Source organism: Engystomops pustulosus, chromosome 11, assembly GCF_040894005.1.
Source record: "Engystomops pustulosus chromosome 11, aEngPut4.maternal, whole genome shotgun sequence".
Lineage (NCBI taxonomy): Eukaryota > Metazoa > Chordata > Amphibia > Anura > Leptodactylidae > Engystomops > Engystomops pustulosus.
In genome coordinates this window covers 78,763,280-78,789,142 of record NC_092421.1, presented here as the reverse complement: position 1 = coordinate 78,789,142, position 25,863 = coordinate 78,763,280, and the positions used below count along the sequence as shown (strand labels likewise).

Here is a 25,863-nt window from a genome sequence, read left to right as displayed (position 1 = left end):
TGATGCACTTGTAAGCCATGATTCTCATTTATCTATGTATGAAACAACAACGGAGGGGTCCCTATATGTGAATAAGGTCTAAACATGGTACAAACTAGAGCTGCACCTGCAGCTGTCCAGGCTGGAGGTCATCCACAGCAGCCACGTATTATAGTGGGGGGGAACTTGCCCCATTAGAAGCTGAGCTCAGGCCTCTAAGTACCGTATATACTTGAGTATAAGCCGAGGCCACTAATTTTACCACAAAATACTGGGAAAACCTATTGACTCGAGTATAAGCCTAGGGTGGGAAATGCATTGGTCACAGCCTCCCCAGTGTATATAGCCAGCCAGGATCTGCCCCAGTGTATATAGCCAGCCAGGATCTGCCCCAGTGTATATAGCCAGCCAGGATCTGCCCCAGTGTATATAGCCAGCCAGGATCTGCCCCAGTGTATATAGCCAGCCAGGATCTGCCCCAGTGTATATAGCCAGCCAGGATCTGCCCCAGTGTATATAGCCAGCCAGGATCTGCCCCAGTGTATATAGCCAGCCAGGATCTGCCCCAGTGTATATAGCCTGCCGCCGCTGCCAGACAGATCACACAGAAGATATAAAGGGGTCACCGGAAAGGTGAGTTTAGATATATTTATTTTTTTGACTCGAGTATAAGCCGAGTTTGGGGTTTTTCAGCACATTTTTTGTGCTGAAAAACTAGGCTTATACTTGAGTATACAAGGTATTTGCCCACCTTATACACTATGTAGACTTTACCATTTAGTACATTACTAATGCCAATAGACAATGATTAGCCCTTCCACCGTGCAGCTCACGGACGCGTAGAATGAAAACGCAAAAAAAAAGTTTTTAGAAACGGGTTTATATAGAAGAACATTAATAAATAAATCACAGCCACGTTACACAATCATCACACCCGCAGCATCATACACAACTAATGGGAGAAAATGATGGAATTTACCTAAATCTGCCCCCCCCCCCCCCCCCCACCCACAGGGATCAGTGATCAGGAGGAGGAGAGGAACTACAAGTACCAGGAACCTGTCAGCAAAATGGAACAGCCTGTACCATAAGAATATATATAATCCACTTTTTAAACAGGTCACTGGACACAATTATAGGTGACAGGAAAACTCCAGTCATTGATTATTTATTGGATTAAACCTTGTGCAGGGAGGAGCAGGACTCCAGGTCCTAGAAATACAATGGGGGTCATTTACTAAGGGCCCAATTCGCGGTTTCCCGACGTGTTACCCAAATATTTCCGATTTGCGCCGATTTTCCCTGAATTGCCCCAGGATTTTGGAGCACGCGATCGGATTGTGGCGCAGGCATGCACACGACGGAAATCGGGGGCGTGGCCGAACGAAAACCCAACGGATTCAGAAAAACCGCCGCATTTAAAAAAACAAATGTGTTGCGAAAATTGCACTTACCTTCACTCAGCCCGGCTTGGTGTATTCCAGTGCGTTGCAGGGAAATTCAGCGCAGCAGCGCCACCTGGTGAACGGCGGAGGACCTGCCTTAATAAATCCCGGCCGGACCCGAATCCACCGCAGAGAACGCGCCGCTGGATCGCGAATGGACCGGGTAAGTAAATCTGCCCCAATGAGAATGAGTCCTGCTCATCCCTCCAGGCCCTGCACCCTGTATTATTCAATGAATTGGCTTTGATCCTTTAAAAGGACATCTACAACTGTATGCAAATGAGCCTGAGGGGCTCCAGGCACCACCAACACCTATTGAGCCTGGAGCCCCGCAGGCTCATTTGCATACAGTCCTTCATCCTGGTGGTTGTTGTCCTTTAAGCTTTACGTTAATATTACAGAGAGGCTGCCATTCCCTATGCACAGGGAGGAGACCTGATCTCTACAGAACAGGAAGGGCCAAGATAGTGTGAGGCTGAATGTTTAGAGAGAATATAGAAAATAAATATTGAAAAAAAATGTAAATTATTAAACTAAAACTTGATTTGGTCATTTTATTCCTATACCTTCCCTTAAAGTGGTGCCTTCTTATCACTACAAATATAGCAGATCATCCCATGGAGTGCAATTCCCATATTATCTTTATCCATTGAGGAAACAAATGCAGTTTTAGCAGAATTTCTGGATCAGAAAAAAAAAAGTTTTGTTTTTTTTGGGCAAGTCCTAAATATGCATCACTATTAATCAAGTGGGTTTTGTTCTGTTATGGGGTAAAATTGAGAAATAAAGATAATAAAGGGCTGTTACACATTCTCCCAGGCAGCTAATATATTACTTTGGTTATTAGAGGACAGATTCAGGAATCTGCCCCACATCTGCCTGCAGGTTGCTCCTTGTATTACAGCTCTGCTCAATTTGCTGCAATACCAGGAATGTCCTGTAAATTAGAGTGGTGCTATGTTTGCAAGAAAGTAGCCATGTTTTTCTAAACCCCTTTAAGAGATGAAAAATAAAATCCTTTCTGATACTTTTTGACAATGGCAGAGGAACGCACGGCCCCGGCCTGTGGTATCTTATAACATTCATTATGTAGCGTCACATGGACAGACACGCCCCCGGTGATACATTGTACCATCTTTATATTGCCAGGACAGAAGTCTGTTTCGCAGGGATCCAATGTGGAGCGTTCCACGTCAGGCCGTCTCCATAAGCCACGTGGGAAGACGGTAGAATAACACGCGTGATCCATTGCCTAAGATGGAAAATACATAATGTAATGATACCTGTACAAGCGATCAACGGGGGGATTTGCATAAAATCTAGAGGTTGTATGTGCACGCTGCTGCTGCTGCGCCCATACACACTACGGTACGTGCACTCTGCTGCTGCTGCGCCCATACACACTACGGTACGTGCACTCTGCTGCTGCTGCGCCCATACACACTACGGTACGTGCACTCTGCTGCTGCTGCGCCCATACACACTACGGTACGTGCACTCTGCTGCTGCTGCGCCCATACACACTACGGTACGTGCACTCTGCTGCTGCTGCGCCCATACACACTACGGTACGTGCACTCTGCTGCTGCTGCGCCCATACACACTACGGTACGTGCACTCTGCTGCGCCCATACACACTACGGTACGTGCACTCTGCTGCGCCCATACACACTACGGTACGTGCACTCTGCTGCTGCTGCGCCCATACACACTACGGTACGTGCACTCTGCTGCTTCTGGGCTCATACACACTACGGTACGTGCACGCTGCTGCTTCTGGGCTCATACACACTACGGTACGTGCACGCTGCTGCTTCTGGGCTCATACACACTACGGTACGTGCACGCTGCTGCTTCTGGGCTCATACACACTACGGTACGTGCACGCTGCTGCTGCTCGGCTCATACACACTACGGTACGTGCACGCTGCTGCTGCTCGGCTCATACACACTACGGTACGTGCACGCTGCTGCTTCTGGGCTCATACACACTACGATACGTGCACGCTGCTGCTTCTGGGCTCATACACACTACGGTACGTGCACGCTGCTGGGCTCATACACACTAAGGTACGTGCACGCTGCTGCTTCTGGGCTCATACACACTACGGTACGTGCACGCTGCTGCTGCTGCTGGGCTCATACACACTACGGTACGTGCACGCTGCTGCTTCTGGGCTCATACACACTGCTGCTTCTGGACTCATACACACTAAGGTACGTGCACTCTGCTGCTGCTCGGCTCATACACACTACGGTACGTGCACGCTGCTGCTGCTGCTCGGCTCATACACACTACGGTACGTGCACGCTGCTGCTGTTGACCGTATGGTATTGCACAAGGACTTACAATTGTGTTTCCACGCCAAAGAAAAGCCTCCAGTTGCTGAAGCGGCCGTAGCTGTAAGGATTGTGAAACGTCTGGAAAAGGGAAACACATTCTCTGCATTTAGCGATTCTCTGACAGAGAAGTTATAAAAGGTAAATAGTCTTCAAATATGGGGATTACACTTAGAGGAGCTACTAACCCGGCACACTCCAAACATAGCCAACAATTTATACAAAGATTCTAAAATGTTAGTGCTCCAGTCTGTAAACGTCATATGCAGGTTTTAAAGGAATGATCTCACTCAGTCCTTAAAAGGTTGAAAATAGAGGATTTCCTCAGTTATTCCTCCTGTTTTTCTGTCTGTTCCCTCCTGTGCTGGATCCTATTGAAGACCTCACTCCACTCTCGTGCTCAATCGACGGTCCTACACTGGGAAATCCGTGGACAAATAGTGCGGATCACCGAGGCAAAGAGTAAAACTGCTTTTATTCTTACATATTCTTTATAAAAACACGCGTAACAAATGGTTAAAAGACGCAAAAACAGCACCTCGGCCGACCTAGGTTTCGCCCTCTCCGGCTTCTTCTGCGGGCCCGGACAGAAAAACAGGAGGAATAACTAAGGAAATCCTCTATTTTCAACCATTTAAGGACTGGGTGAGATCATTCCTAACATGAAAGGTAAATAGACTGGAGAAGCTGGAGGCCGTGCACAGTATATGCAGGTAGGTAGCAAGGGTGATCATGTCTTCTCTCTGCAGGGAGGGGCTGCAGGCTATGCTCAATACAAATAGCCAAGTATGGAAAGCAAAGCGCGGAGGTCACTTACCTTCCCTTTACCCTGCAGCCTCTTCCTCTCCTTCTTGTTGATGTGTCTCTCTATACTGGTCTCTCCCCGGGTGATGAGCATGGCATGCCACAACGTAAGGGCCCCCAGGGCCACGGCCACAGAGCTGCAGAATAACCAGACATTTTACTTCCACAATGTTACCACATCTCCACTCTGCGCCACGTCTCCACCTTCTTACAGGCACGAACCTAATTCTTCACACATTTAAAGGGAACCTGTCAGCAGGAGCCCTTTTTCTGAGAATAGTGTGCACACTGCCAAAGTGTTTTTATAATAAAACTGGAATTTTCGGATAAAAAGAAAAGTTACATGAAAGTTTACCCTTCTATCAGCAAAGCAGCGTCCAGTGTCCCATGGGAGTGGCCAGTAAGAAGTGGCCCCGCCCCCACACTCGGGAAACCGCTCTGTTACGAGTCTATTTCAAATAGGAGGGATATGGGCGATTTTTAATTTGAAATAGACTCATGATGGAGCGGTTTCTCCGAAGGTGGGGGTGGGACAAGTTCTTAAGGCCCCTCCCATGGGACGCTGCTCTGCAGAGAGAAAGGTAAACTTTCATCTAACTTTTCTTTTTATAGGGAAAAAGCCAGTTTTATTATAAAATCACTTCGGTAATGTGCACACTATACTCCATGGGGAAGCTAGAAAGGAGTCTCCTGATGACAGGTTCCCTTTAGGCCATCATACATTACAATACTAACATCTAAACTATAAATATGGAACATGATAGTATCACACATCTCACCTGCAGAGAACCCAGAGGTATATGATGCACTTGTGAAATACTCGCTCCCGGAAGGAGAAGGCGGGGGGCGGCGTCTGGCTGTACGTCTGGAAGAAATAAATCACATAAACGCTCTGTTTTATCACTGCGGCTGCTGATTGGATGGAGACAACAACACGTACACACAAGAGACATTGATAAGACAAGTGACGTTATACATAAGACGCCCCCCAATTTGCGGGTCAAAGGGATCAGTGATCACCTATAATCTTTGGCTGAACTGAACTGTATTTTGCTGCAGCGCCACCACAGGAAAAGTGAGGCATTACACAGCTGGGTCCTCCAGCGCAAGGAGCACAATTGAACAGCTGCTGCCGAGGTCTCAATTAAAGGGGTTCTCCAGTATTTCATTGATGATCTATACATAGGACAGACCATCAGAATCTGATCTGTGGGGCCTGACATGAAGTCTATGATTAGTTGTAGGGTATGGATCAATGTCTGTATTCAGCGCCATAAATTGCACAGTGACTGTGCTTGGTATTGCAGCTCACAAAGGTCACCTACCCTAAAGCTTATCAATTCATAATCTGGAGAATCCCTTGAAGCTGTATAAAGAAGAGAGTTTTGCTGATCAGGCCTCCCCTGGCGGATACATGTTACATGACAGCAAGGCTTGCACATACATTTACTGCACAGTGTGACCTGTGACCTATGACCTATGGGATGAGCCGCATTATACAGAACAAGTAGGGGTCCTTAATTTTCACCAACTATTTCAAACACTGCTCAAGTATATCATACTGATGAACACTTAGCATGTAATGACTGTAATAATCATCTTCACTACTGTCATTAGCTAATCTCATCCTAACTGAGAATTGGGTGACAAGACAATTATACATAACATGAACCGACCTTTGCTGTCCGACCCTGGGATCCCATAAAATAATAACCTCCACTGCTGAGCATTTACCGTGTAACTATCACCACACTGGCAGCCATTTTACTGAAGACCAGAGGAGTGGCAGCCATTTTACTGAAGACCAAAACACCAGGTAGTGACATTCCTGACACCAGATGACGCCAAATCTTTATGAAACTGTCTGTATGTACAGGGTTACATCCTTGAGGTGCCTTATATTGTACAGACAGTATATATTAGGACTCCTTTACAGCAACAACATGGCGGACTACACCGGGACAGCAGAGACAGAGGACAATATGGAGACACAGGACGGTCTACAGGTAACGCCTTAGGATGAGAACCAGAGAAGACTCATGCAGGTAAGTAACACAATGTGAGGCTGCGTTAGTGGGGGACGCACACATAGGTAGCTGGTAGCCCACCTCATTGCCTGCAAGCTGGAGCCTCTCCGCCTCATGGTGCTTCATTTTCTAGAGGGAAATAGGGGAAATGAGCAAAACTGCAGGTAAAACGCTGAAGTATTCAATGACACTTCAATCCAGAGGTCAACAGACGGGTCTTCCCCGCGGGCCCTGAGCAAACCGGCCGGACTCGTGGGCCCTGAGCGGCAATTTAAAAAAAAAATTTTTTACAACCCCTCCCCTCCCCTCCCCCCAAAGGACCCCTATAGATTTTTCAATACTCTCTGACAACCCCTTTAAAGTAATTTTATTATTTATTATCAGCACATGTATCTTATGCACGTGTTTTGTCATCCTTTAGGCTCAATGTGTTTGCAATACATTGCCAAATGTAGGGTAACTACCCCCATATAAGAGCAGCTGTAGGTCAGGATACACATGGGGAGTACGGGCAGCAAAATAGCCTCATAAGAACTGTATAATCTACAGCAACTTCCCTTAGCAGCCAGGTGGTTGGAAAGAGCACAGTGCATTGGACGGGAGTCCTTGCATCATAGCGAAATATGATGCTAGGACTCCCTTTCTGCCAGCCAAACAACAGCGCCACTGCTGCAACATGAGTCCAGTGCCCTGTGCACAGTTCCCGGGTTACATACAAGGGAAGTTCTGTAGGTTTGTTCTCAAGTTGAACTTATATGTAAGTCGGAACAGGTATTCTTTTACTAAGTGTAAATCCACACAAAGTATCTTTTCATCCTTGTGACAATAGGATCTTCATTATTTTTGGAACAAGGATTAACAGTAAAGCCTCAATGCAGAGACTTTTGGTGACTCCTTGGTGACTGTTTATTACAGCAGCCTTGGGCCAATGTTCAGTAAATTATTAGCATCCAGAAAGCTTCATCAGAGGCCACAGAGGTCTGTAACTGGCCGCCATGTGGGTGTCTGTAAGTCAGGGGTTTCACTCCACTATCTACACCCAGCGCATCTCGTCAGAGAGGTTACTAAACTTCTATATTAATGAAAAACTCCATAGAAAAAGGTCATCAACATCAGATCCCTGGTTTGGTTGACCTTCGGGAGATCAGACATTGGATAGGCCACTGATATACAAGACGCAGAAAACCCCTTTAATAATTGATATTGTGCCACATGAAGGTCCCGGATCTCACCTCGATGGCTGCATAGGCTTCCCGGAACATGACGCGGCTGCTGATGCTACAGTAGATACAACCCAGGGTCATGAAGAGGCAGAAGGAAAAGAAGTAGCGGTGGTTGTAGTGTCCCACACAGTTATTCAGCCAGGCTTCAAGGGCAACATTAAAGAATAATGTATCACACACAGGAGAACAGAAATCATCAGAGGGATTAAAGAGACAAGGTCAGGGACTTCTCACTGGTATTCATAATATTTTCTAAGCCGTAGGAGGAGCTGCCTATGGATTTCCCCAAAAACTGCCGGTTTAGGGGAAATTTGGTGCAACATGACCGCCATTACAATGCTGAAAGGATTCTGATTAACCTGTAGCTTAAAGGGGTTGTCTATATGTTTACTAGTGGTGTATTATTCTTAGGAGGGGGGAGGGGCCCTGAGTGAGGGAGCCGAACAGTTATCCATCTGCGCCTGTGATGATGAGTGTTGTAGTCCCCTAGTAACTGATAACTGTAGCCTCACACTACATGTCGCCTTCGAAGTCTATAAACGAAGGATACGGCAATGGTGATCCATTTTCAAGATGCACCTGTAAAAAGAAAATCATGGTATGTAATATAACTACTCACAACTTCAGCAACCACTAGAACCAAAAATGTGGCATTAACCCTTTCTTTTGCAAGGACGGATCCCATACACCCACCAGAGTACTTTAATAACGTCTAGCGGACTCTAGAGCCCCTATTAACACATTTTAGTCTTTAAACATGCCAAGGGTTACAAAACAAGACATTCAAGTTTTGAAAGATACAGGAAGAAGAGGGAATCAATCTCAGCTTTTAAACTGCACCAGAACCAAGATTCTAGATGGTTTACAGCCCAAGACGGAATTGTTATTAGCAAAGGGTTCAAGGGCTGATAGCAACAGAGCAGCCGCTCCATCTAAGGGGTAGGTCAGGGGTCTCCCTTAATTACAATTTGAAAGATTTACAGCAACTAAAAAGCAGTTAATCTATAAAAAGCTAATATAGAGGTACTAGCAGCGCACCTGTTACAGATGCTACAGTGATGCGTCCGAGCAGGCTTTGGCGCAATGCACTTCCGGCATACTGACACCGATGGAGTGTTCTTCTGTGCCTAAAACACACACACAAAAAAATAAATATACACAGAATGGTTATAGAACTATAAATGCTATAGAATTATTTTAGCAATAGAACAGAAAAATACAAAATGCATATAATAACCATAAAAAAGCATAGTAAATTGCCTAGTGGCTGGGTTAGATATTCACACGCAAGGGACGGAGCTGCTGTCAGGCAATACGACCAAAAGATCAAAGAAATTGGAAGCGGCACACACACGGGTCCTGTTACTGCTCCGAATGCCGGTGCCTCGTGTTGGACTACTTATTGATGGCCTTCCCTAAGGCCAGACAACCCCACTGGTCATCACCTCCACCAGCTACAGCTCCACTCATTGTAGTACAACTACGACGCATAGGGGGGAATTTATCGCTGCTTCTGCGCTAGTTTTTGGGATGAAGAAGCAGTGAAATAATTGGAAATTCTTGTGCGCGGCAGTAATATAATTTTAATAATTTTTTTGGTCTCTGTTTCAATTAGATTTTAAAAATGTTAGATTGTCATTAGAACCAGGTTAAATAATAAAGCTTCATTGCAGGCACATCTAATAACTATTATAGCTGATTATTGTAGCCTAAGGATAAAGTACAGTAATTTAACAATATCCAGAGGTCCATTTCTAACTAGGCGTCGTCTGTAAGTTGGGTGTTCTTAAGTAGGGGACCGCATGTATTACACTACCTCCCCAGCATGGGCCCGGCTCGGGACAATCCTGTGTACTTTTTAAAAACCTACAAGCATTCGTTCGCAGGTTTTTGCGCAAAATTTTAATCGGGCGGCTTGGCCACCCGCCTAAGCCCCTTGATGTATCCAGCGGGACAAGGGGGAGGGGGGGCATGGCCTTTACCATAAGGAGAAATCTACCCCATAACTTCCACCTTTCCCAAGCAATAAGGCTCTCTATTGTCAAGTGGGTGGAGCCAGCTTGTCCAATTCAGCCCAGCACCGCCCCTGTGACACCGTTTGATCAAAAAAGAGTGAGGGTTGGAAAAGAACATGATGTGGTGCAGCAATTATAGGAAGTGAAGACCTGAAGGTCAGAGATAGTGGAAGGTCTTATTTTATGAGCCAATCCCATAGCCCCGGTCCCACGTGATGCACCTGCGGGGGGTATCCAGGGGGGGTAGTAATGGCCTTGTAATAGTGAAAGACGATCAGGATGAGATTCCAGTGGCCGTAGGTGAGATGCCAGCAGATCCAGCCGGTGGAATAGGTCTGAAGGATCAGAGGAAGGACACAGATGTAGACGATCAACACGATGGAGCTGGTCAGGAGGATCACCAGAGCCACAAACACCTAAATAATAAAAACATACAAAAAAATGATGATGAGAAAGCAACAAAATTCACCAAAAGTAGAAAATAATCGGAAGGTACTTACAATCCCAAACCATCTGGTCACGTGATCCACCAACCAATACACCGGCTCAAACAGAGACTCGATGACCACATCGCTGTTAGTGAAGGAGTTGTGGGTCAGGGACACAAGGCAGAGGCGGCCGTAGCGCAGGTAGTCCGTCACCAAGTTCAGGTAAGTGAATTTCCTTCTGTGTCCCAGGCGAAGGCACCTCAAGAAAAGGCGCCGGACGTTTCTCATTCCCACTGGTCATTACCTGGAGGTAAGAAAACACATCAAAAGAAGCTGAAACATGTACAAAGACCCCAGCAGCTAGAAGTGAGCTACTATCTCACCACAAGTGCTTTACTCCTCATATTACACACACACAGGACGAACGATATATACAAATTGCGTTGACAAGTTAGCAACCATGAAATATTTTTGGCACAACTTTACTAGTCCCATTAGGTAGGATATGAAATTTAGGTCCTTTCTAAATTCCCTTTTATGTGAAATCCCACCCATTTACCTATAAAAACAAATTTCCTCCAAACTAAAGCAGATATAATTCTTCCCATCCCCCCATGGGACGAGTCAAGTTTAGTGGTTTCAGGTGCATGTTTCCCTTCAGAAGCCTCGATCTTTAGTTCTAAATAAACATCCTTGAAACACGATTTGTGTCTTATTAAAGATAAGAATCTCATCTTTCTTATCTGGTCAAGCTCACAGATCTGTGGACCACAGCAGCGGAGATACAGGCAGTTTAAAAATAGTCGGTGGACTGGATCTTCCGCTCGCATTTCCAACTACGTATTTAGCTGCCTGTATCTCTGCTTCGGTAGATCATAAAGCCAAAGCCTGAGAAGATCTCAAAGAGGATTTTCTTGTCTTTAATATGACACAAAAGACACGTTTCTAGGTGCTACAGAACTGATGATACAGGCATCTGAACTGACACTCCCCTGCAACCACTAAACTTGACTCATCTCATGTGAAAATGAGGGAAGAGGAGTCATATTTACCTGACTTTGGAGATTTTTTTTTTTTAAATATGTAAATGAGCGACAGGGCCTCATTATCATAATGTTATCATTGTTATTTCAGCAAAACCACTCAATTCAGGGATTAAACAAGATATGTTTCTGCATCACTGTAGCTACAGCATTCTCAAGGTATTTTAGTTCACAATGCATGAAAGCAAACGGTAGATTTCCTTTAATTATCAATGTATAGGAAAAGTTTCCATAACTAATAATGTTATTATGGACCTACAATAAGAATGCAACACCTACTCCCGAGCATCCGCTTACACAGACTGAGCAGCTTCTCCTCCCTTTATGTTCATTACATGAGATTGGGAAAAGGGTTTTCCCAATTATTGATACTCGTCCCTTCTCCAAAGATGACAATTCCATTTCCACATATTATACATTATGTGTTCATTCCGATGGATGTATTTAGGGGGCTCATGTTTTTAGTCTGTGGCTTTGGCTCTGGTTGCCTATGATACATGTGTCTATATGGTCTCCCCCTGATTATCAGACAATTGCAGGCTCCATTGGCAAAGTTTGAGTGGAGCTGTAATCGGAGTATTCCTGGGGAGGTAGAAAATTGCACCTAAAAAGTTGTAATTTTCTGAAAAATGGAGAGTGAATTAGGCGAAGTTCAAAGAATAGATCTGTCTTACAAAGATGCAGTGTAACCAATGTAAGACACACACTGGTGAACTTAACACCCCGGTGCAAAAAAATACTAGAATGCACCCAAGGAGGCGCAAAATGAAAAAAAAAATCCATTCTCCCCATGATCTAGGTTTCGGCTGCATTCTCGAGCCCCAATCACAACTCATTTAAAAAAACCAGTGTGGTTGAACCACTTTTCGGAGAGGACGCCGCGCAGTGTGTACACAATCAGCTGCGTCTATACTTTTTACATTTTAGTTGTAATATACAATTGTTGTCCTTGGGTGTTGTAGGCTGTGGTTGTACCTTCTGGCACTTTTTGGCATATACTTACGTAGACATATACATATTCCTGCACTTTAGGGCCCACTGGATATTAGTTCTGTGGGTAACCCTTTGTATGCTGCTTACTGCCCATCTTCTCTATTTATGCTGCGAGGAATGTCCTAATACAGGCAGTCCCCTACTTAAGAACACCCAACTTACATACGACCCCTAGTTACAAACGGACCTGTGGATTTTGGCAATTCACTGTACTATAGTCCTAGGCTACAATAAATCAGCTGTAGGTGTTATAAAAGGTGTCTGTAATGAAGCTTTATTATTAATCCTGGTTCTTATGACAACCCAACATTTTTAAAATCCAATTGTCACAGAAACCAAAAAAAAAAAATAAATTCTGGCTGGGATTACAATTATAAAATATACAGTTCCGACTTGCATACAAATTCAACTTAAGAACAAACCTACAATAAATCTTGTAAGTAACCCGGGAACTGCCTGTATTGTGTTCCTCTCCTTGAATATACTTCAGGTGCATTTTTAAATATACTATATTTAATAATTTTTTTATTGTATCATTTATTGTGGGTGATTTCTCTCTCATTCATTGATATAATATTGTACACACATACACACCATATAAGAGACATATACAGTTCATACAACTATGAGACACAAATTACAATACATAACAATCACAGGTATAAGACACAAACAATACAAATAATAATAATAAGAGATATGAGCCTCATACAATAAACACATTACAGTGTACAATACACACAATACACAGACATATACAGTTCATATACAGGTATGAGACACATTTAGTACATTATGTATATAACAATGAGAGGTATGAGACACATGATACAATGTAACACTGTGTCACTATCCATTACACCTGCGCCCATATAATGTCCCGGTGCTGTCTCCTCACCCGCCGGCAGTGTCAGTCCGTGTGTTCCCGGTCTCCCTCCTCCATCCCGGCTCCCGGGGACCCGCAGTAACCGGATGTCACAGCGCTCAGCCCGCATCTGCCGGAGCCATCCCCACGGAGCATGCGCACCACACACAGGAGCCGCGGCAGGACGAGTGATGACGCGACTGATCATGTGACAACAATCGCATGGAAGGAGGAGAGGGAAGGGGGAAGGCTAGGAGGAGGAGCCATCACCAGAGCCGCCCCGCTCTGTCCCGCCCTCTAGCTATAGAGATAGCATAGCCGGAGCCCGGCGTGCATGTACATGAAGGAGGAGCCATCACCAGAGCCGCCCCCAGCTCTGTCCCGCCCTCTATAGCTATAGAGATAGCACAGCCGGAGCCCGGCGTGCATGTACATGAAGGAGGAGCCATCACAAGAGCCGCCTCCAGCTCTGTCCCGCCCTCTAGCTATAGAGATAGCACAGCCTGAGCCAAGCGTGCATGTACATGAAGGAGGAGCCATCACCAGAGCCGCCTCCAGCTCTGCCCAGCCCTCTAGCTGTAGAGATAGCATAGCCGGAGCCCAGCGTGCATGTACATGAAGGAGGAGCCATCACCAGAGCCGCCTCCAGCACTGTCCCGTCCTCTAGCTGTAGAGATAGCATAGCCGGAGCCCAGCGTGCATGTACATGAAGGAGAAGCCATCACCAGAGCCACCCCCAGCTCTGCCCAGCCCTCTAGCTATAGAGATAGCACAGCCTGAGCCAAGCATGCATGTACATGGAGGGTAAGGAGGTGATATCGCTGGGCTGGAGACATAAACCCGACATTATGAAGGGTCTTCTATAATTTCATCATATTTTTTATAATTCAGCCACAGTCACATCTGCCCCAAATTACATTTATTACCCATGAGAAGCCCCTTCTATGCCAGCAGCAGCAATCGGGGAGCTTAAAGGAATTGTCCACTTTAAGCAAATAATTGATATTATGGGTGTAAGGTAAGAAAAAGTTCTACAATTTCCCAAATATACTTTCTGTATCCATTACTCACTGTTTTCTAGATCTCTGCTTGCTGTCCGGTTATATGAAGCTTCTATATTTACATCCAGTGGATAGAAATTTGTCCTTGGTCTGTGATGGACACAGGTGCACGAGCCGTTATTATCACAGACGGTAATCAGAGACGTGTGATATAACGGACCGTGCACCTGTGTGACATCTCACAGACAGATTCCCATCTACCAGACGTAACATAGAATAACAGCAAGCAGAGATCTAGAAACCCATGAGGAATTGATACAGAAAGTACAGTCATGGCCATAAGTCCTGAGAATGACACAAATCTTCTATTGTCACATGATGTGTCCCTCTGGTTTGTCAGATGTTTATCACATACAGAGATACAAGTGCAATCATATTATGGGGAGCAGAAGCTTTTATTGTCAGGTAGGAGGAGTTACTGCAGCGAGTCAGTATCTGCAGGACCTCTCCTTCTTCTTCAGGACCTCTGCAATTCTCCCTGGCAGCTCTCCCTCACCTCCTGCACCCGATCCTGACTGATCGCCGTCCATTCCTGCACTATCACTGCTGCATTCTGTCACAATGTGTTGGTTTTGTTTGTCCCGCGTCTCCTGATGATTGACCACAAGTTCTCAATGGGATAAGATCCGGGGAGTTTCCAGGCCATGGACCCAGAATCTCTGTGTTCTGTTCCCGGAGCCATTTAGTTCTCCCCTTTATGGCAGGTGCTCCATCATGCTGGAGGAGGCATTGCTCATCACCATCTGCTCCTGGAGGGGTTGAGAGAAGTGGCTCCTGGAGGACATTCTGGTCCATTCTTTATTCATGGAGGTGTTTTAGGCCGATTCCCTTGGCTGAGAAGCCGCCCCACACATGAATGGCTGCCGGAGGCTTTACAGGTGCAGGAGACAGGACTGGGGGCATCGCTCACCTTGTCTTCTCCCAACAAGTTGTTTTCCAGATGTACCAAACAATCGGAAAGGGGATTCATCAGAGCAATGACTTTCCCCCAGTCCTCAGCCGCCCACTCCCTGCACCTTGTGCAGAATATCAGTCTGTCCCTGATGGTTTCTGGAGAGAAGCGGCTTCTTTGCTGCCCTCCTGGACACCAGGCCTTGCTCCAGGAGTCTCCGCAGTGTCACAGTGCGTGCAGATGCCTCACACCTGCTGCTGCCATTCCTGAGCTCTGCACTGCTGGGAGCCCCATCCCCAAGCTGAAACACTTGTAAGAGATGTCCTGGCGCTTGCTGGTCCTTCTTAGGCCCCTGGAGCCTTTTTGGTAACAATGGATCCTCTCTCCTTGAATTCCTTGATGATGCGATAGATTGGTGACTGAGGTGCAATCTTTCTCGCTGCGATACTCTTACCTGTGCGGCCGGTTTTGTGTAGTGCAATGATGACTGCACGTGTTTCTTTAGAGATAACCATGGTTAACAGAGGAGAAACAATGATGCCAAGCACCAGCCTCCTTTTAAATTGTCCAATGGTGTGATTCTTACTTAATCATGACAGATTGATCTCCAGCCCTGTCCTCATCAGCACCCGCACCCACAGGTGCTGATGAGGACAGGGCTGGAGATCAATCTGTCATGTGACATCAGCATCAGTGCTGATGGGTGCTGGGAGACATCACTGACACCATGTTAGCTGCTTCTTTTAAGACGCCTGCAATGAAGTTGAAATGTGTTTTGGGGGAAAAAGTTCACTTTCTAGGCAAATATTGACTTTGCAATTAATTGCTGTTAAGCTGATCCCTCTTTATAACATTCTGGAGTAAATGTAAAACCTGATGCTGTAGACTTTGTAAAAATTTACATTTGTATCATTCTCAAAACTTATGGCCATGACTGTATATTGGAAACTTTTTCTCAACTTACACAAACAATAACAATTATATGCTGTGAGTGGACAACCCCTTTAAATTGTTCCTGAATTAATTTTAATAAAATTATTCTGCAGCTCAAAATATTATTTTATCTATGGAGCCATGAGAAAAATCATGATAATTCAACAATTTTATCCAGTACAAAAACCCAGGCCAACATCTGCAAAGAGTCTGTATGTTCTCTCCGTGTTTGCGTGGGTTTCCTCCGGGTCCTCTGGTTTCCTCCCATACTCCAAAACATACTGGTAGGCTGATTAGATTGGGGACAGGGACTGATATGACAAGCTCTATGCAGCGCTGCGTAATTTGTGTGCGCTATATAAATAAAGGAATTATTATTATTAAACCCCGACTGTCTGGAGCCGCTACTAGGGGGAACTTACACCTTAAAGGGAACCTGTCACCAGGGACCTCATTTTCACTAAACACAGGTTACAGAAGCCCATTGCAAATATGTCTTTCTGCTTTCTCAAAGCATTTGCATTACAATATAATTGTGTGTTATAACTGACCTTGCATCCTTACAGAATCCTCTGTGTAGTCCCAGGGGCTGGGCTTTGGATACATTTAAAAAAACATGTGACTTGTCTGTTCTGCAGACTCCTCAGCTCTCGGGCCCCACCTTTGTGCTCCAGTACAGCTACTCCTTCCTGCTCCTGTGCAGACTGGTGATCTGACATCAGTGGGAGAGGGAGGAGGTGTAAAGGAGCACGAATGTGGGGCCTGAGAGCTGAGGAGTCGGCAGAACAGACAAGTCACATGTTTTTTGAAATGCATCCAAAACAAAGCCCAACCCCTGGGACTACACAGAGGATTATGTAAGGATGCAAGGTAAAATATAACACACAATTATATCATGCAAATGCTTAGAAAAGGCATCTGAATTATTTTAAACTGTACCTATACAGAGAACTAGGAGAAAGACTTCCTCCGACCCCTATCAAGATATGGAATTAGTGAGAAAAATGTACTTTGTCAGCAAACATTGGACAGACTGTATATTCAACACATTTTTAATAAAACGCACCATGGAAAATCACAATGTATAACAGTATATAGAGACGCCATTACAGATACTGTAGTCTCTGCTGTACTCTGTAGAGTCTCTGCACCCACACCATTAGCTCCAACCCGTGTTTTTACAGGGAAGTGATCTCAGGTCCATAGGTATTAGCGGTTTTCAGCTCAGACCCATTGAAGAGGATGAGCTGCAATATCCAGCACAGCCACTATAAATTAGAGAGCACTGTGCTCAGTAAGGAGTCTACAGCCATCTGGTGGGGGTGACAGGGGTCGGATCGTCACTGCACCAGGATGAAAGACGGTATGCAAATGAGCCTGAGGGGCTCCATAGCATATCCCTCAGGCTCATTTGCATACAGTCTTCCATCCTGGTGGTAGATGCCCTTTAACATAGATCACCTAATTTAAGGATAGAAGATCACTATTAAAGAGACTACCCCTTTAAATAATTAAAGAGTTCAGAAGACAAAAGAAAAAAAAAAAAAATCTAAAAGAATGGTTTTCATAGGAAACAAAAATGTCATCTTTATCTTATTAAAACGCAGGAGCAGTTTAACCCCTTAGCCCAAAAAAGTCAAGTTTAAGAAAAAAAAAAAAAGAAAAAACAACATATTTGCTTATTGGCTGAACCACAATGTGGTGCGAGCAATAAAAACACAAGTGGAACATTTTATTTTTATGTGGTTACATTCAGAAACTCAGGCTGCACCCGCGCCACCTTCCGGGGCTCCTTGATGTGAGTTTTCGGACACTGCATCTCGCACCAGCTGATGGGCACCATGGTCGCCCCTGGGAATAGAAGACAAATATACAAAGTAACAATTCAAAAACAAAACAAAGGGATAGAAATAGAAGAACTAAAGGGGGGGGGGGGGGTCTCAGCATCACCGTAGGAAGTAGAGGCTGCACGGGATCTTACAATGTGCACCCACTGCTAAATGGTAAACCAGCTTTTTATCCATTAAACCATCACCCCCCCCCCCCCCCCTCCTCAGGCAGGGGATGAAATGTCCTTTCTAGAATTCACTCTCATTTTCAAACTTTAAATTTCCTATGCACATAATCTGAGAAGAGTCATTTTTGCCCAGTATAAGTCAATTTTAGTGGCTTCAGAGGGAGTGCAACTTCTTACACCCTGCTCTACAGTAGGTGCAATAATGATTCTGGTGCCAATTTAAAGATGAGAATCTCAAGCATCTAAAAAAATATATATATATATTTTATTATTTTTTTGCACTTGATTTTGGAGGGGATTTTTATAGCTGTTTGCTTTAACAGGTGTGTAACAGATATACATCTAAGATATTCTACCCTAGAAGGGCTGCAGTCTCAGGACGGATTCCCACGTGGTGTTTCTAATTGCATACAAAACGCAAGTGGGAGGTGGTTTGGCCAAAACACATGGGTTTCATAGGAAAGACACAATGCATTTTGGCCAAACCTCCCACTTGTATTTTGTATGCATTTAAAAACGTCACATGGGAATCTGTCCTCAGGGAGGCACACTGATTCTTTATGGCCAGCAGGGGGTGCACCTTCACCTCCAGTCCAGGCAAACAAAATCTCTATGGCCCGCCAGAGTGCCACCTTCATATCCAGTGCAGGCACCGAATATCTATGGGGCGCAGGGGATGCACCCACACATCCAGAGTAGGCACATTGAATCTATGACCCGCAGTGCATGCTCCATACATCCAGTGTAGACACATGGAATCTCTATTACCCGTAGGAGCGTCACCTTCATATCCAGTGCAGGCACCGAATATCTATGGGGCGCAGGGGATGCACCCACACATCAAGCTTAGGCACATTGAATCTCTATGGCCCAGAGTCCATGCTCCCTCATATTTAGTCCAGGCACAACAAATCTCTATAGCCCACAGAGGGTGCACCCTCACACCCCCACTCACCGGCTTCGCTGTGGGCCACCACCACTCCCAATTCATTCTCTGCCGTCGTCAACAGATAATTGGACTGGGCGTCTCCTAATGATATCTGCAGGTGATGTAAGGAAGCCACGCGAGCTCTAAACATTGTCCTTGAGGTCACAGCAAGTAACATTTTATACATATTTGTATCAACAAGCGAGTGACTAGAATACACGCTGCTCCTTTCACCGTCTATAGGAACTGCTGGAGATCAAGGAAAATGATCATGAAGAATGAATGGAGCGGCAGAGCTCATGCTCCACCAATCACTGTTCTCATTTGGGGGGGGGGTCTCCTGTTATAGTGATCAGACCCAAACTCATCAGCGTTATATTCCCCCTACCCTAAAGGTTACATTTTTGAACAACCTCTTTAAAGGAAATCTACCACCAGGATAAAGAATTGTAAACCAAGCACACTGACATACTGGTGAGTGCCCCCTCTGGCAGGTTCAGCTTTTCGTTTATCTTCTTAGGACCTTGTTTTTACAATAAAAAAAGTCTCACAAATTATGCAAATGAACCTCCAGGGCTCCAGACTCTATAGATGTCAATGGCGCCCCGAAGGCTCATCTGCATAATTTTTAAAACCTCTTTTTCTTAAAAACAAAGGCATACAAAGCTACAAGAAGAGCAGATTCTGCCGGAGTGGGTACACACAAGTATGCCAGTGTGCTTGGTTTACAATCCTTCATCCTGGGGGTAAATTTCCTTTAAAGGGTTGTTTTTTGAGATTACAAAACTTAGGAGAGATCAATATCAGATGAAGGGGTCTCCTATGATGGAATATTGAAGATCTACACTAAAGGACTGAGGTTCTGATAAACTCTTGAATTTTTGCCACCTTAACACAAGGATACAACTTTTGCCACAACCACGTCTCCAGGACGAAAACTTTTGTAAACTTCAACCTTTAAAAAAGAAAAAAAAAAAAAGCAGGGAAAGAAGTATTATTTTTTTTATGAGAATGACAAGTATTAGCGGAGTCTAAGCTGCCATCACCATTATGGTGCCCCTGGACATTACCTTATCTTTCTCCGTTGCTCTGATATCTTCTTTCCTATAGGGCAAGATAAAAAACAAAAAAAAAAAACAACATAATATACAAAATAACAAAACTTAGTCAAAACTGCTAGTCCCAGCTTTTCAACCATATCAAGACTGTTTTACCCATAGAGGGGCGGCCAAGTATTAATATGGCAACAACTTTAAAGAGAACTTGTCATCAGGTACCAGCCTAATAAACCACTACCAGTACGTTGTCAGGCAGCGTAACACCTTCCATGGCCTGGTGCGGTGGAATCGTCCAGAAAATCTACTTTGAAGTGAAATATAAATTGGTTGTATAAAGTCATGGAGGAGGAGAGTTTAACACTGAAGTCAAGGTGGGAGCTCTGAACGCCTCCTCCTCTGTGACTGACATTGTGCACTGGACTTCAGGAGATCTGGTTAGTGAGGTCTCTGGATGCAGGACCATCAATTACAGTGCAGGGGCTTTCTGAGAGAGCTTGACTTCAGTGTTAAACTCTCCGCCTCCTTGACTTTACACATCCAATTTACATCTCACTTCAAAGTTGAGTCTCAGAGCGGTTAGGGGCAACCTGCCTTGGATCACCAGCGATCCTGAGTACAGGGGACCCTAAACCTAACACATGCGTGCCATCTAGTGACCTGTCAGATAGCCCAGCTGTGAACAATAAATCTGTATGTTAAAAGTCCAAAGCCTCTTTAATTGGGCAACTTACACAGGACGGTGTAAAGAAGATCAGCAAGTATGGGAACACCTCTTACCGGATTGTGCCTCTGAATGTATTTTTGAGCACAGTTGCCCCAATGTACATGATCTGGACTTTGGCAAATCTTGGGTTTATACTCATCACCTGCAAAAAGAATTAAAAAAAACTGGATTTTTTTTTTCTTTAGGAAAACAAGTATTAAGGACATCTACGACTGATTGGCAAGCTCTGTGCAGCGCTCTGTAATCTATGTGCGTTATATAAATAAGGAAAATAAATACTGCAATAACATTATTACCAGGATGAAGTATTGTAAACCTAGCACTGACATACTGGTGTGTGACCCCCACCCCCTCCCCCCTGGCAGGATCTGCTCTTCTTTTGACCTAATTTTTATTAAAAGGCTTTGGGCTTTATAGCAGTCAATTGAGCCCAAAGAACATGCTGAGTTCAGTTCCTGAGCATTCAGGTCGGACTTTGCATTCAGAAAGACAATGAAGACAATGTAATATTGACCCATCACACACGCTTGGGTGCTTTCAGATGGCCGTGTGCTCACCCGTATCGGATCCTGGGCAAGCAAGCACACAGAGCGCTCTTCACCCCTCCTCCCTCCATAGGCAGATGCACCGTTGTGACCCATAGAGGTCTATGGGATCCATGATCACTGCCCCTTGATCGGCCATGTGTATGAGCCCTTAGGGAAATTGAGAATTCAGAGGTCTGGCCCTGCTGTGGATAGGGGGTGACTTAACTTGGACAAATCTATTTAAGTGACAACTTTAATGCACCCAAATGCAAACATACATAGGATATTATTGAAGATGAACACAGGAGTAAGAGCAGCAGCACTTACCTTACAAGTCACAGTAGCGCCCACATCAGGCAGGAGATGAGAGTCTGTATCTCTCACTACAGAGATCACCGGCATCTACACAAAAAAATGTAAAGTAGTCACTGGCAGTGAGTTACTACATGTACCAGTACTATGGCCTGTCACCCTTAAAGCGAACCTACCACCACAAATCTACCTATAAAAGGTAGATCGGGTGGTAGGTGGATCAATGGGACGTGAGGATAGCCCTTAAAAGGGCTATCCTCACGTCCTATTGATCCACTTACCACCCGATCTACCGTTATAGGTAGATTTGTGGTGGTAGGTTCCCTTTAAAGGGATTGTGCTAGATGCATGCAGGTTGACTACCATACAAGGTGCACATAAGATTTTTAGCCACCCCCATTGTCCTGATCCATGGGGGACTGACTGTTAGGATCAGATACTTCTACAGATTTGGGCAATTGTCATTTATGGGAAAACCCCTGGAAGTGCCCGAGATTTCAGAAAATATTTATAGCCACATGCGTAAGCTCCATCCCCATCTCATGTATAATGGTTGCCATACTGACTCCTGGACGTCTATAGGGACAGACTGAAAGCCTGCAATGTAAGTGTATAGGACAGTATAGGGAGACACCTCAGTGTAACACAAAAGGGAATTTATTCCTGAATCCTGGGAAACAGTTCCTCTGTATCAGGAGAGGAGATCCCTCACCATTCCATTGTCACTCTTCTTAACCACATATCCAGACAGCGCGGAGAAGACGTAGCCGTGTTTGCAGTAGGTGCCATAGCCGGGCGCACAGTCCTCCAAGCTGCACAGCCGCTCCCCTACAAGACAATCACAGTTATATGCACTGACATCCCAGACTCTCAATACGTCCTGCGCTTCTGGAGTGATCACAGCCTTAGGCCATATTCACACGAACGTATGGGGGACGTATATATACGGCGTATATATATGTCCCCCATACATCCCAATGGCCTCACGGCGCAGCACATGTGCAGCACCGTACTGTAGCCCGTTCAAAGATAGGACATGTCCTATATTTCAACAGAATACGCCGTTGGGCTCAATGTTAAACTATGGAGAGGGGCAGGGTGAGCAGCGCTCGCCCCCTCCTCCTCTCCCCGGCGCCAATGTACAGTGGGCATAGATCGTGTGAATGCAGCCTTAGTCTATGCCTAGGTCTAAAAATCTTTCAAATGTTTTGCCAGAGACTTCCACAATATTTATAGCCTCTGCATAACATCAGGGGGGTCCGATTCTCAGCCTCCCCTCTAAGCAGCTGATGGAAGGTCTGGCACCTAGGTGGACACCTCGCCCACGTTACTGTTTACCATACACAATATAGAGGCTGTGCAGAGTATGTGGAGTCCAATCCCCAACAATACGAAATGAATTATCCCCAAGGTCAGGATGTCAAAATTGTGAAACCAGAAACCCCTGAAGCCCCTCTCTCATGGACAACCCTGAGCATCAGCAGCACAAATATCTTTCCTGCCCTAGTTTTATTTACATTGTATCAGGTTGTCAGTGGAATCCAGTCAATGGTTAGAAGACTGGATACAAATGTAACAAACCCTCTGCTGTAAACCAGATGTGGCTCTACAGTGATATCAGTGTATTCAATCTCATTACCATTCACCGACTTCAGTCACACATCTCAAAGGAAATCTACCATCAAAATCCATCCTGATAACCCAGGGACATTTCTCATAGATCCAGGCACCGGGACTGTGGTATCTTCTTATATGTCTTATCCATGGCCTCCTTCCTTCTAAAATCAACTTTAAAAAAGATGCTAATTCCTAAAGGCCCTTCCGTGCTGCAGCTTCACAGGCTGTTACGCTGTGCAGGAGCACTTACCCATTCCTCTGTACAAGATTAAAGCAGTCAGAGGGAGGGGACAGTGTAACAGCCTGTAAAACTAAATTACCCTGCTAGCTCATAATCATACATTAAGAAGAATATGTTAGAAGGAAAGAGACCATGGATAAGAAATATAAGAAGATACCACAGTCCCGGTGCCTGGATCTATGAGTAATGTCCCTGGTTTATCAGGGTGGATTTTGATATCCTTTAGAGAGGTTGTCCAAAGTTTAGGGGATAACAAGCTGATCAAGGAAAGAGAGACCGCTGGGATCTGCACGGATCAGAAGAACCGGAAATCTCAACAACCTGGAGACTGGGAGTCACGATCTGACTGATGGGTTGAGCAGCAGGACACATCCATTCAATAATATGAGAAAGTTAGAAATAGCTGAGTACAGCGCTGGGGTATCTCCAACTCTCACTGATTGTTATTTGCTATGGATTGGTGATACCTGGGACAAACCCTTGAAAGGGAACCTGTCACCAGGGACCTCATTTTTCACTAAAGACAGATTGTAAAAGCCCCTGCAGTGCAAATCTGCCTTTTCTAAGCATTTGCATTACAATATAATTGTGTGTTATAACTTACATGCATGCTGACAAAATCCTGGGGTAGTCACAGGGGCTGGACTTTGGTTTGGATGCATTTGAAAAAACAACGTGATTTGTCTGAGCTGCAGGCTGTCTCCATCTTTGTGCTCCTGTACAGCTTGTCCCTCCCCCACTGATGTCAGGCTGACCAGGCCGTGACCTCTGAGAAGAAGCAGGAGGTGGAGCTGTTCAGGAGCACAAAGGTGGGGGCCACGTTCTGAGGAGTTAGTAACACAGACAAGTCACATGTTGTTTTTTTAAATGCATCCAAACCAAAGTCCAGCCCCTGTGACTACCCCAGGATTTTATCAGGGAGCAAGGCAAGTTATAACACACAATTATATTGTAATGCAAATGCTTAGAAAAGGCAGAAAGGCCGATGTGCACTGCAGGTGTCATGGGCTTTTACAATCTGTCTTTAGTGAAAAATGAGGTCCCTGGTGACAGGTTCCCTTTAAGGCCTCCTGCACAGGTTGCATATTAGTTGCCAGTTTTCTGCACAGACTTCCTTGTGGAAATAGCACAGTGAGGTCCAATAGCGTTGAATCATAGTAACTGAGACTATGCAGAAAAGACAAAAACAGCTTTTTTTTCCACATCGGATCGGGATCTGATATTTGTATTTATCATATAAGTTTTCCAATATTTTAACCAATTTATCTAATTCTCAGTCGGAGATAACGCCTTCAGGTCTGGGGGTCCCTGCCCCAAAATATCCGGCACTGATCCAAGGTTATTAACTTTGTGCATTCTGGCACAAACAACATTTTTCACCATTTTGACCACTGTTACAGATTTATTTATTTTTTTACAGTAAAATAAATCATAAGTTTCCTTTCTACAAATTTGTACATGAGTAAAGCCCCATCTATAAAACTACAAATCCCAGCATGCACCATGCGCTAGGCTTCAACCTCAGAGCTCTGTATTCTATGTCTGTCTTCCTTCGTGACATATCTTGGATTTGTAGTCACACACTGGAGGCTGAAGATCCAGTTTATAAGAACCTTCCCCCGCGCACTTACCGGGAACACAACACCGAGCCGGAGCCATCAGAACCATGTGAGCTGAGACACACCGGAAGTTGCTCTATGATTGGGCGATGCAACACCACGTGTTAGTAACACGCCCATCGCTATTGGATGACATACCAAGTAAACTAGCCAATCACCTGACAGACGCTCTCAGAGCGGCGGTCGCCATATTAAGTGAGGGAAACATGCCCATAAGGTGACTTATACTTTCCGTAGATTTTGGTGCTTTATTGCTTCCTAAATGTTTCTTAATTGGGAATGTGTAATAGTCTCTGCTTGTTGAGCTGATTTGGCTTGAAACTCGAGCACCACTCCTAACTGCACCATAAATATAGTTTGGGGCTTGTTTTGTGTTAAAAGGGGTTGGTGGGGGGTGAATTTAGTTACCTACCTTTCTGGATGCGCTTTCCATCGGTGTAGCAATTAGTTTATGACTTCCCATCTTTGTTTTGGCTTCTGTTTCGCAGTGACTTAATTTAAAGGGGTCGTTCACTTTCAAATATTTAATATAGTTTGTGTAAAGTTAAACAATTTTCCAATATACTTTCTGTATCAATTCCCCAAAGTTTTCTAGATCTCTGCTTGCTGTCATTCTACAGAAAATTCTATGTCCACTCAATTGGACAGAAATCTGCCCATGGTCATGTGGGTGCAGGAGCCCTTAGTATCACACAACTCCTATTACTCTTACAGCTTGTGCATGTCCATCACAAGATTATGGACAGATTTCTATCCACTGATGTAAACTTAG

At 44.8% G+C, this 25,863-nt stretch overlaps 2 protein-coding genes across 4 annotated transcripts; both read right to left on the bottom strand.

The window, feature by feature from the left end:
* Positions 1-973: 973 nt before the first annotated feature.
* Positions 974-13,366, bottom strand: ZDHHC16 (zDHHC palmitoyltransferase 16). 3 transcript variants are annotated; one of them, XM_072130880.1, is made up of 11 exons: positions 13,196-13,366; positions 10,334-10,565; positions 10,055-10,249; positions 8,857-8,945; positions 8,369-8,397; positions 7,828-7,961; positions 6,677-6,724; positions 5,348-5,433; positions 4,582-4,705; positions 3,775-3,845; positions 975-2,676 (listed from the first exon to the last, which is right to left on the bottom strand). In XM_072130880.1, exons 2-11 carry the CDS (start codon positions 10,547-10,549, stop codon positions 2,562-2,564), a joined length of 1,107 nt encoding a protein of 368 aa, XP_071986981.1. In that variant the 5' UTR covers positions 10,550-10,565; positions 13,196-13,366; the 3' UTR covers positions 975-2,561. The 3 variants fall into 3 exon arrangements, with proteins under 3 accessions (XP_071986982.1, XP_071986983.1, XP_071986981.1); XM_072130881.1 differs by lacking the exon at positions 6,677-6,724 and having other exon boundaries at positions 974-2,676; XM_072130882.1 differs by lacking the exon at positions 13,196-13,366 and having other exon boundaries at positions 974-2,676; positions 10,334-10,557.
* Positions 13,367-17,759: 4,393 nt separating this feature from the next.
* Positions 17,760-25,201, bottom strand: EXOSC1 (exosome component 1). The gene is made up of 8 exons (XM_072130061.1): positions 25,104-25,201; positions 22,327-22,442; positions 21,630-21,704; positions 20,829-20,917; positions 20,064-20,097; positions 19,898-19,948; positions 19,021-19,105; positions 17,760-17,899 (listed from the first exon to the last, which is right to left on the bottom strand). The coding sequence occupies exons 1-8, from the start codon at positions 25,138-25,140 to the stop codon at positions 17,787-17,789; spliced, it is 600 nt and encodes a 199-aa protein (XP_071986162.1). The 5' UTR covers positions 25,141-25,201; the 3' UTR covers positions 17,760-17,786.
* Positions 25,202-25,863: the final 662 nt, after the last annotated feature.

What these genes read in the sequence shown, in the direction of transcription:
- ZDHHC16 (XM_072130880.1), bottom strand. Translation starts at nt 10,549, where the DNA reads ATGAGAAACGTCCGGCGCCTTTTCTTGAGGTGCCTTCGCCTGGGACAC. An exon ending in CACTGTAGCATCTGTAACAG is followed by an intron (nt 8,398 to 8,856) that starts GTGCGCTGCTAG and finishes TTCTTTTTACAG; the next exon opens with GTGCATCTTGAAAATGGATC. An exon ending in GAAAATGGATCACCATTGCC is followed by an intron (nt 7,962 to 8,368) that starts GTATCCTTCGTT and finishes TTGCCCTTGAAG; the next exon opens with CCTGGCTGAATAACTGTGTG.
- EXOSC1 (XM_072130061.1), bottom strand. Translation starts at nt 25,140, where the DNA reads ATGGTTCTGATGGCTCCGGCTCGGTGTTGTGTTCCCG. An exon ending in ACGTGGTTGTGGCAAAAGTT is followed by an intron (nt 19,106 to 19,897) that starts GTATCCTTGTGT and finishes CATCACCTGCAG; the next exon opens with ATATCATTAGGAGACGCCCA. An exon ending in GGTGGCCCACAGCGAAGCCG is followed by an intron (nt 17,900 to 19,020) that starts GTGAGTGGGGGT and finishes TTCTATTCCCAG; the next exon opens with GGGCGACCATGGTGCCCATC.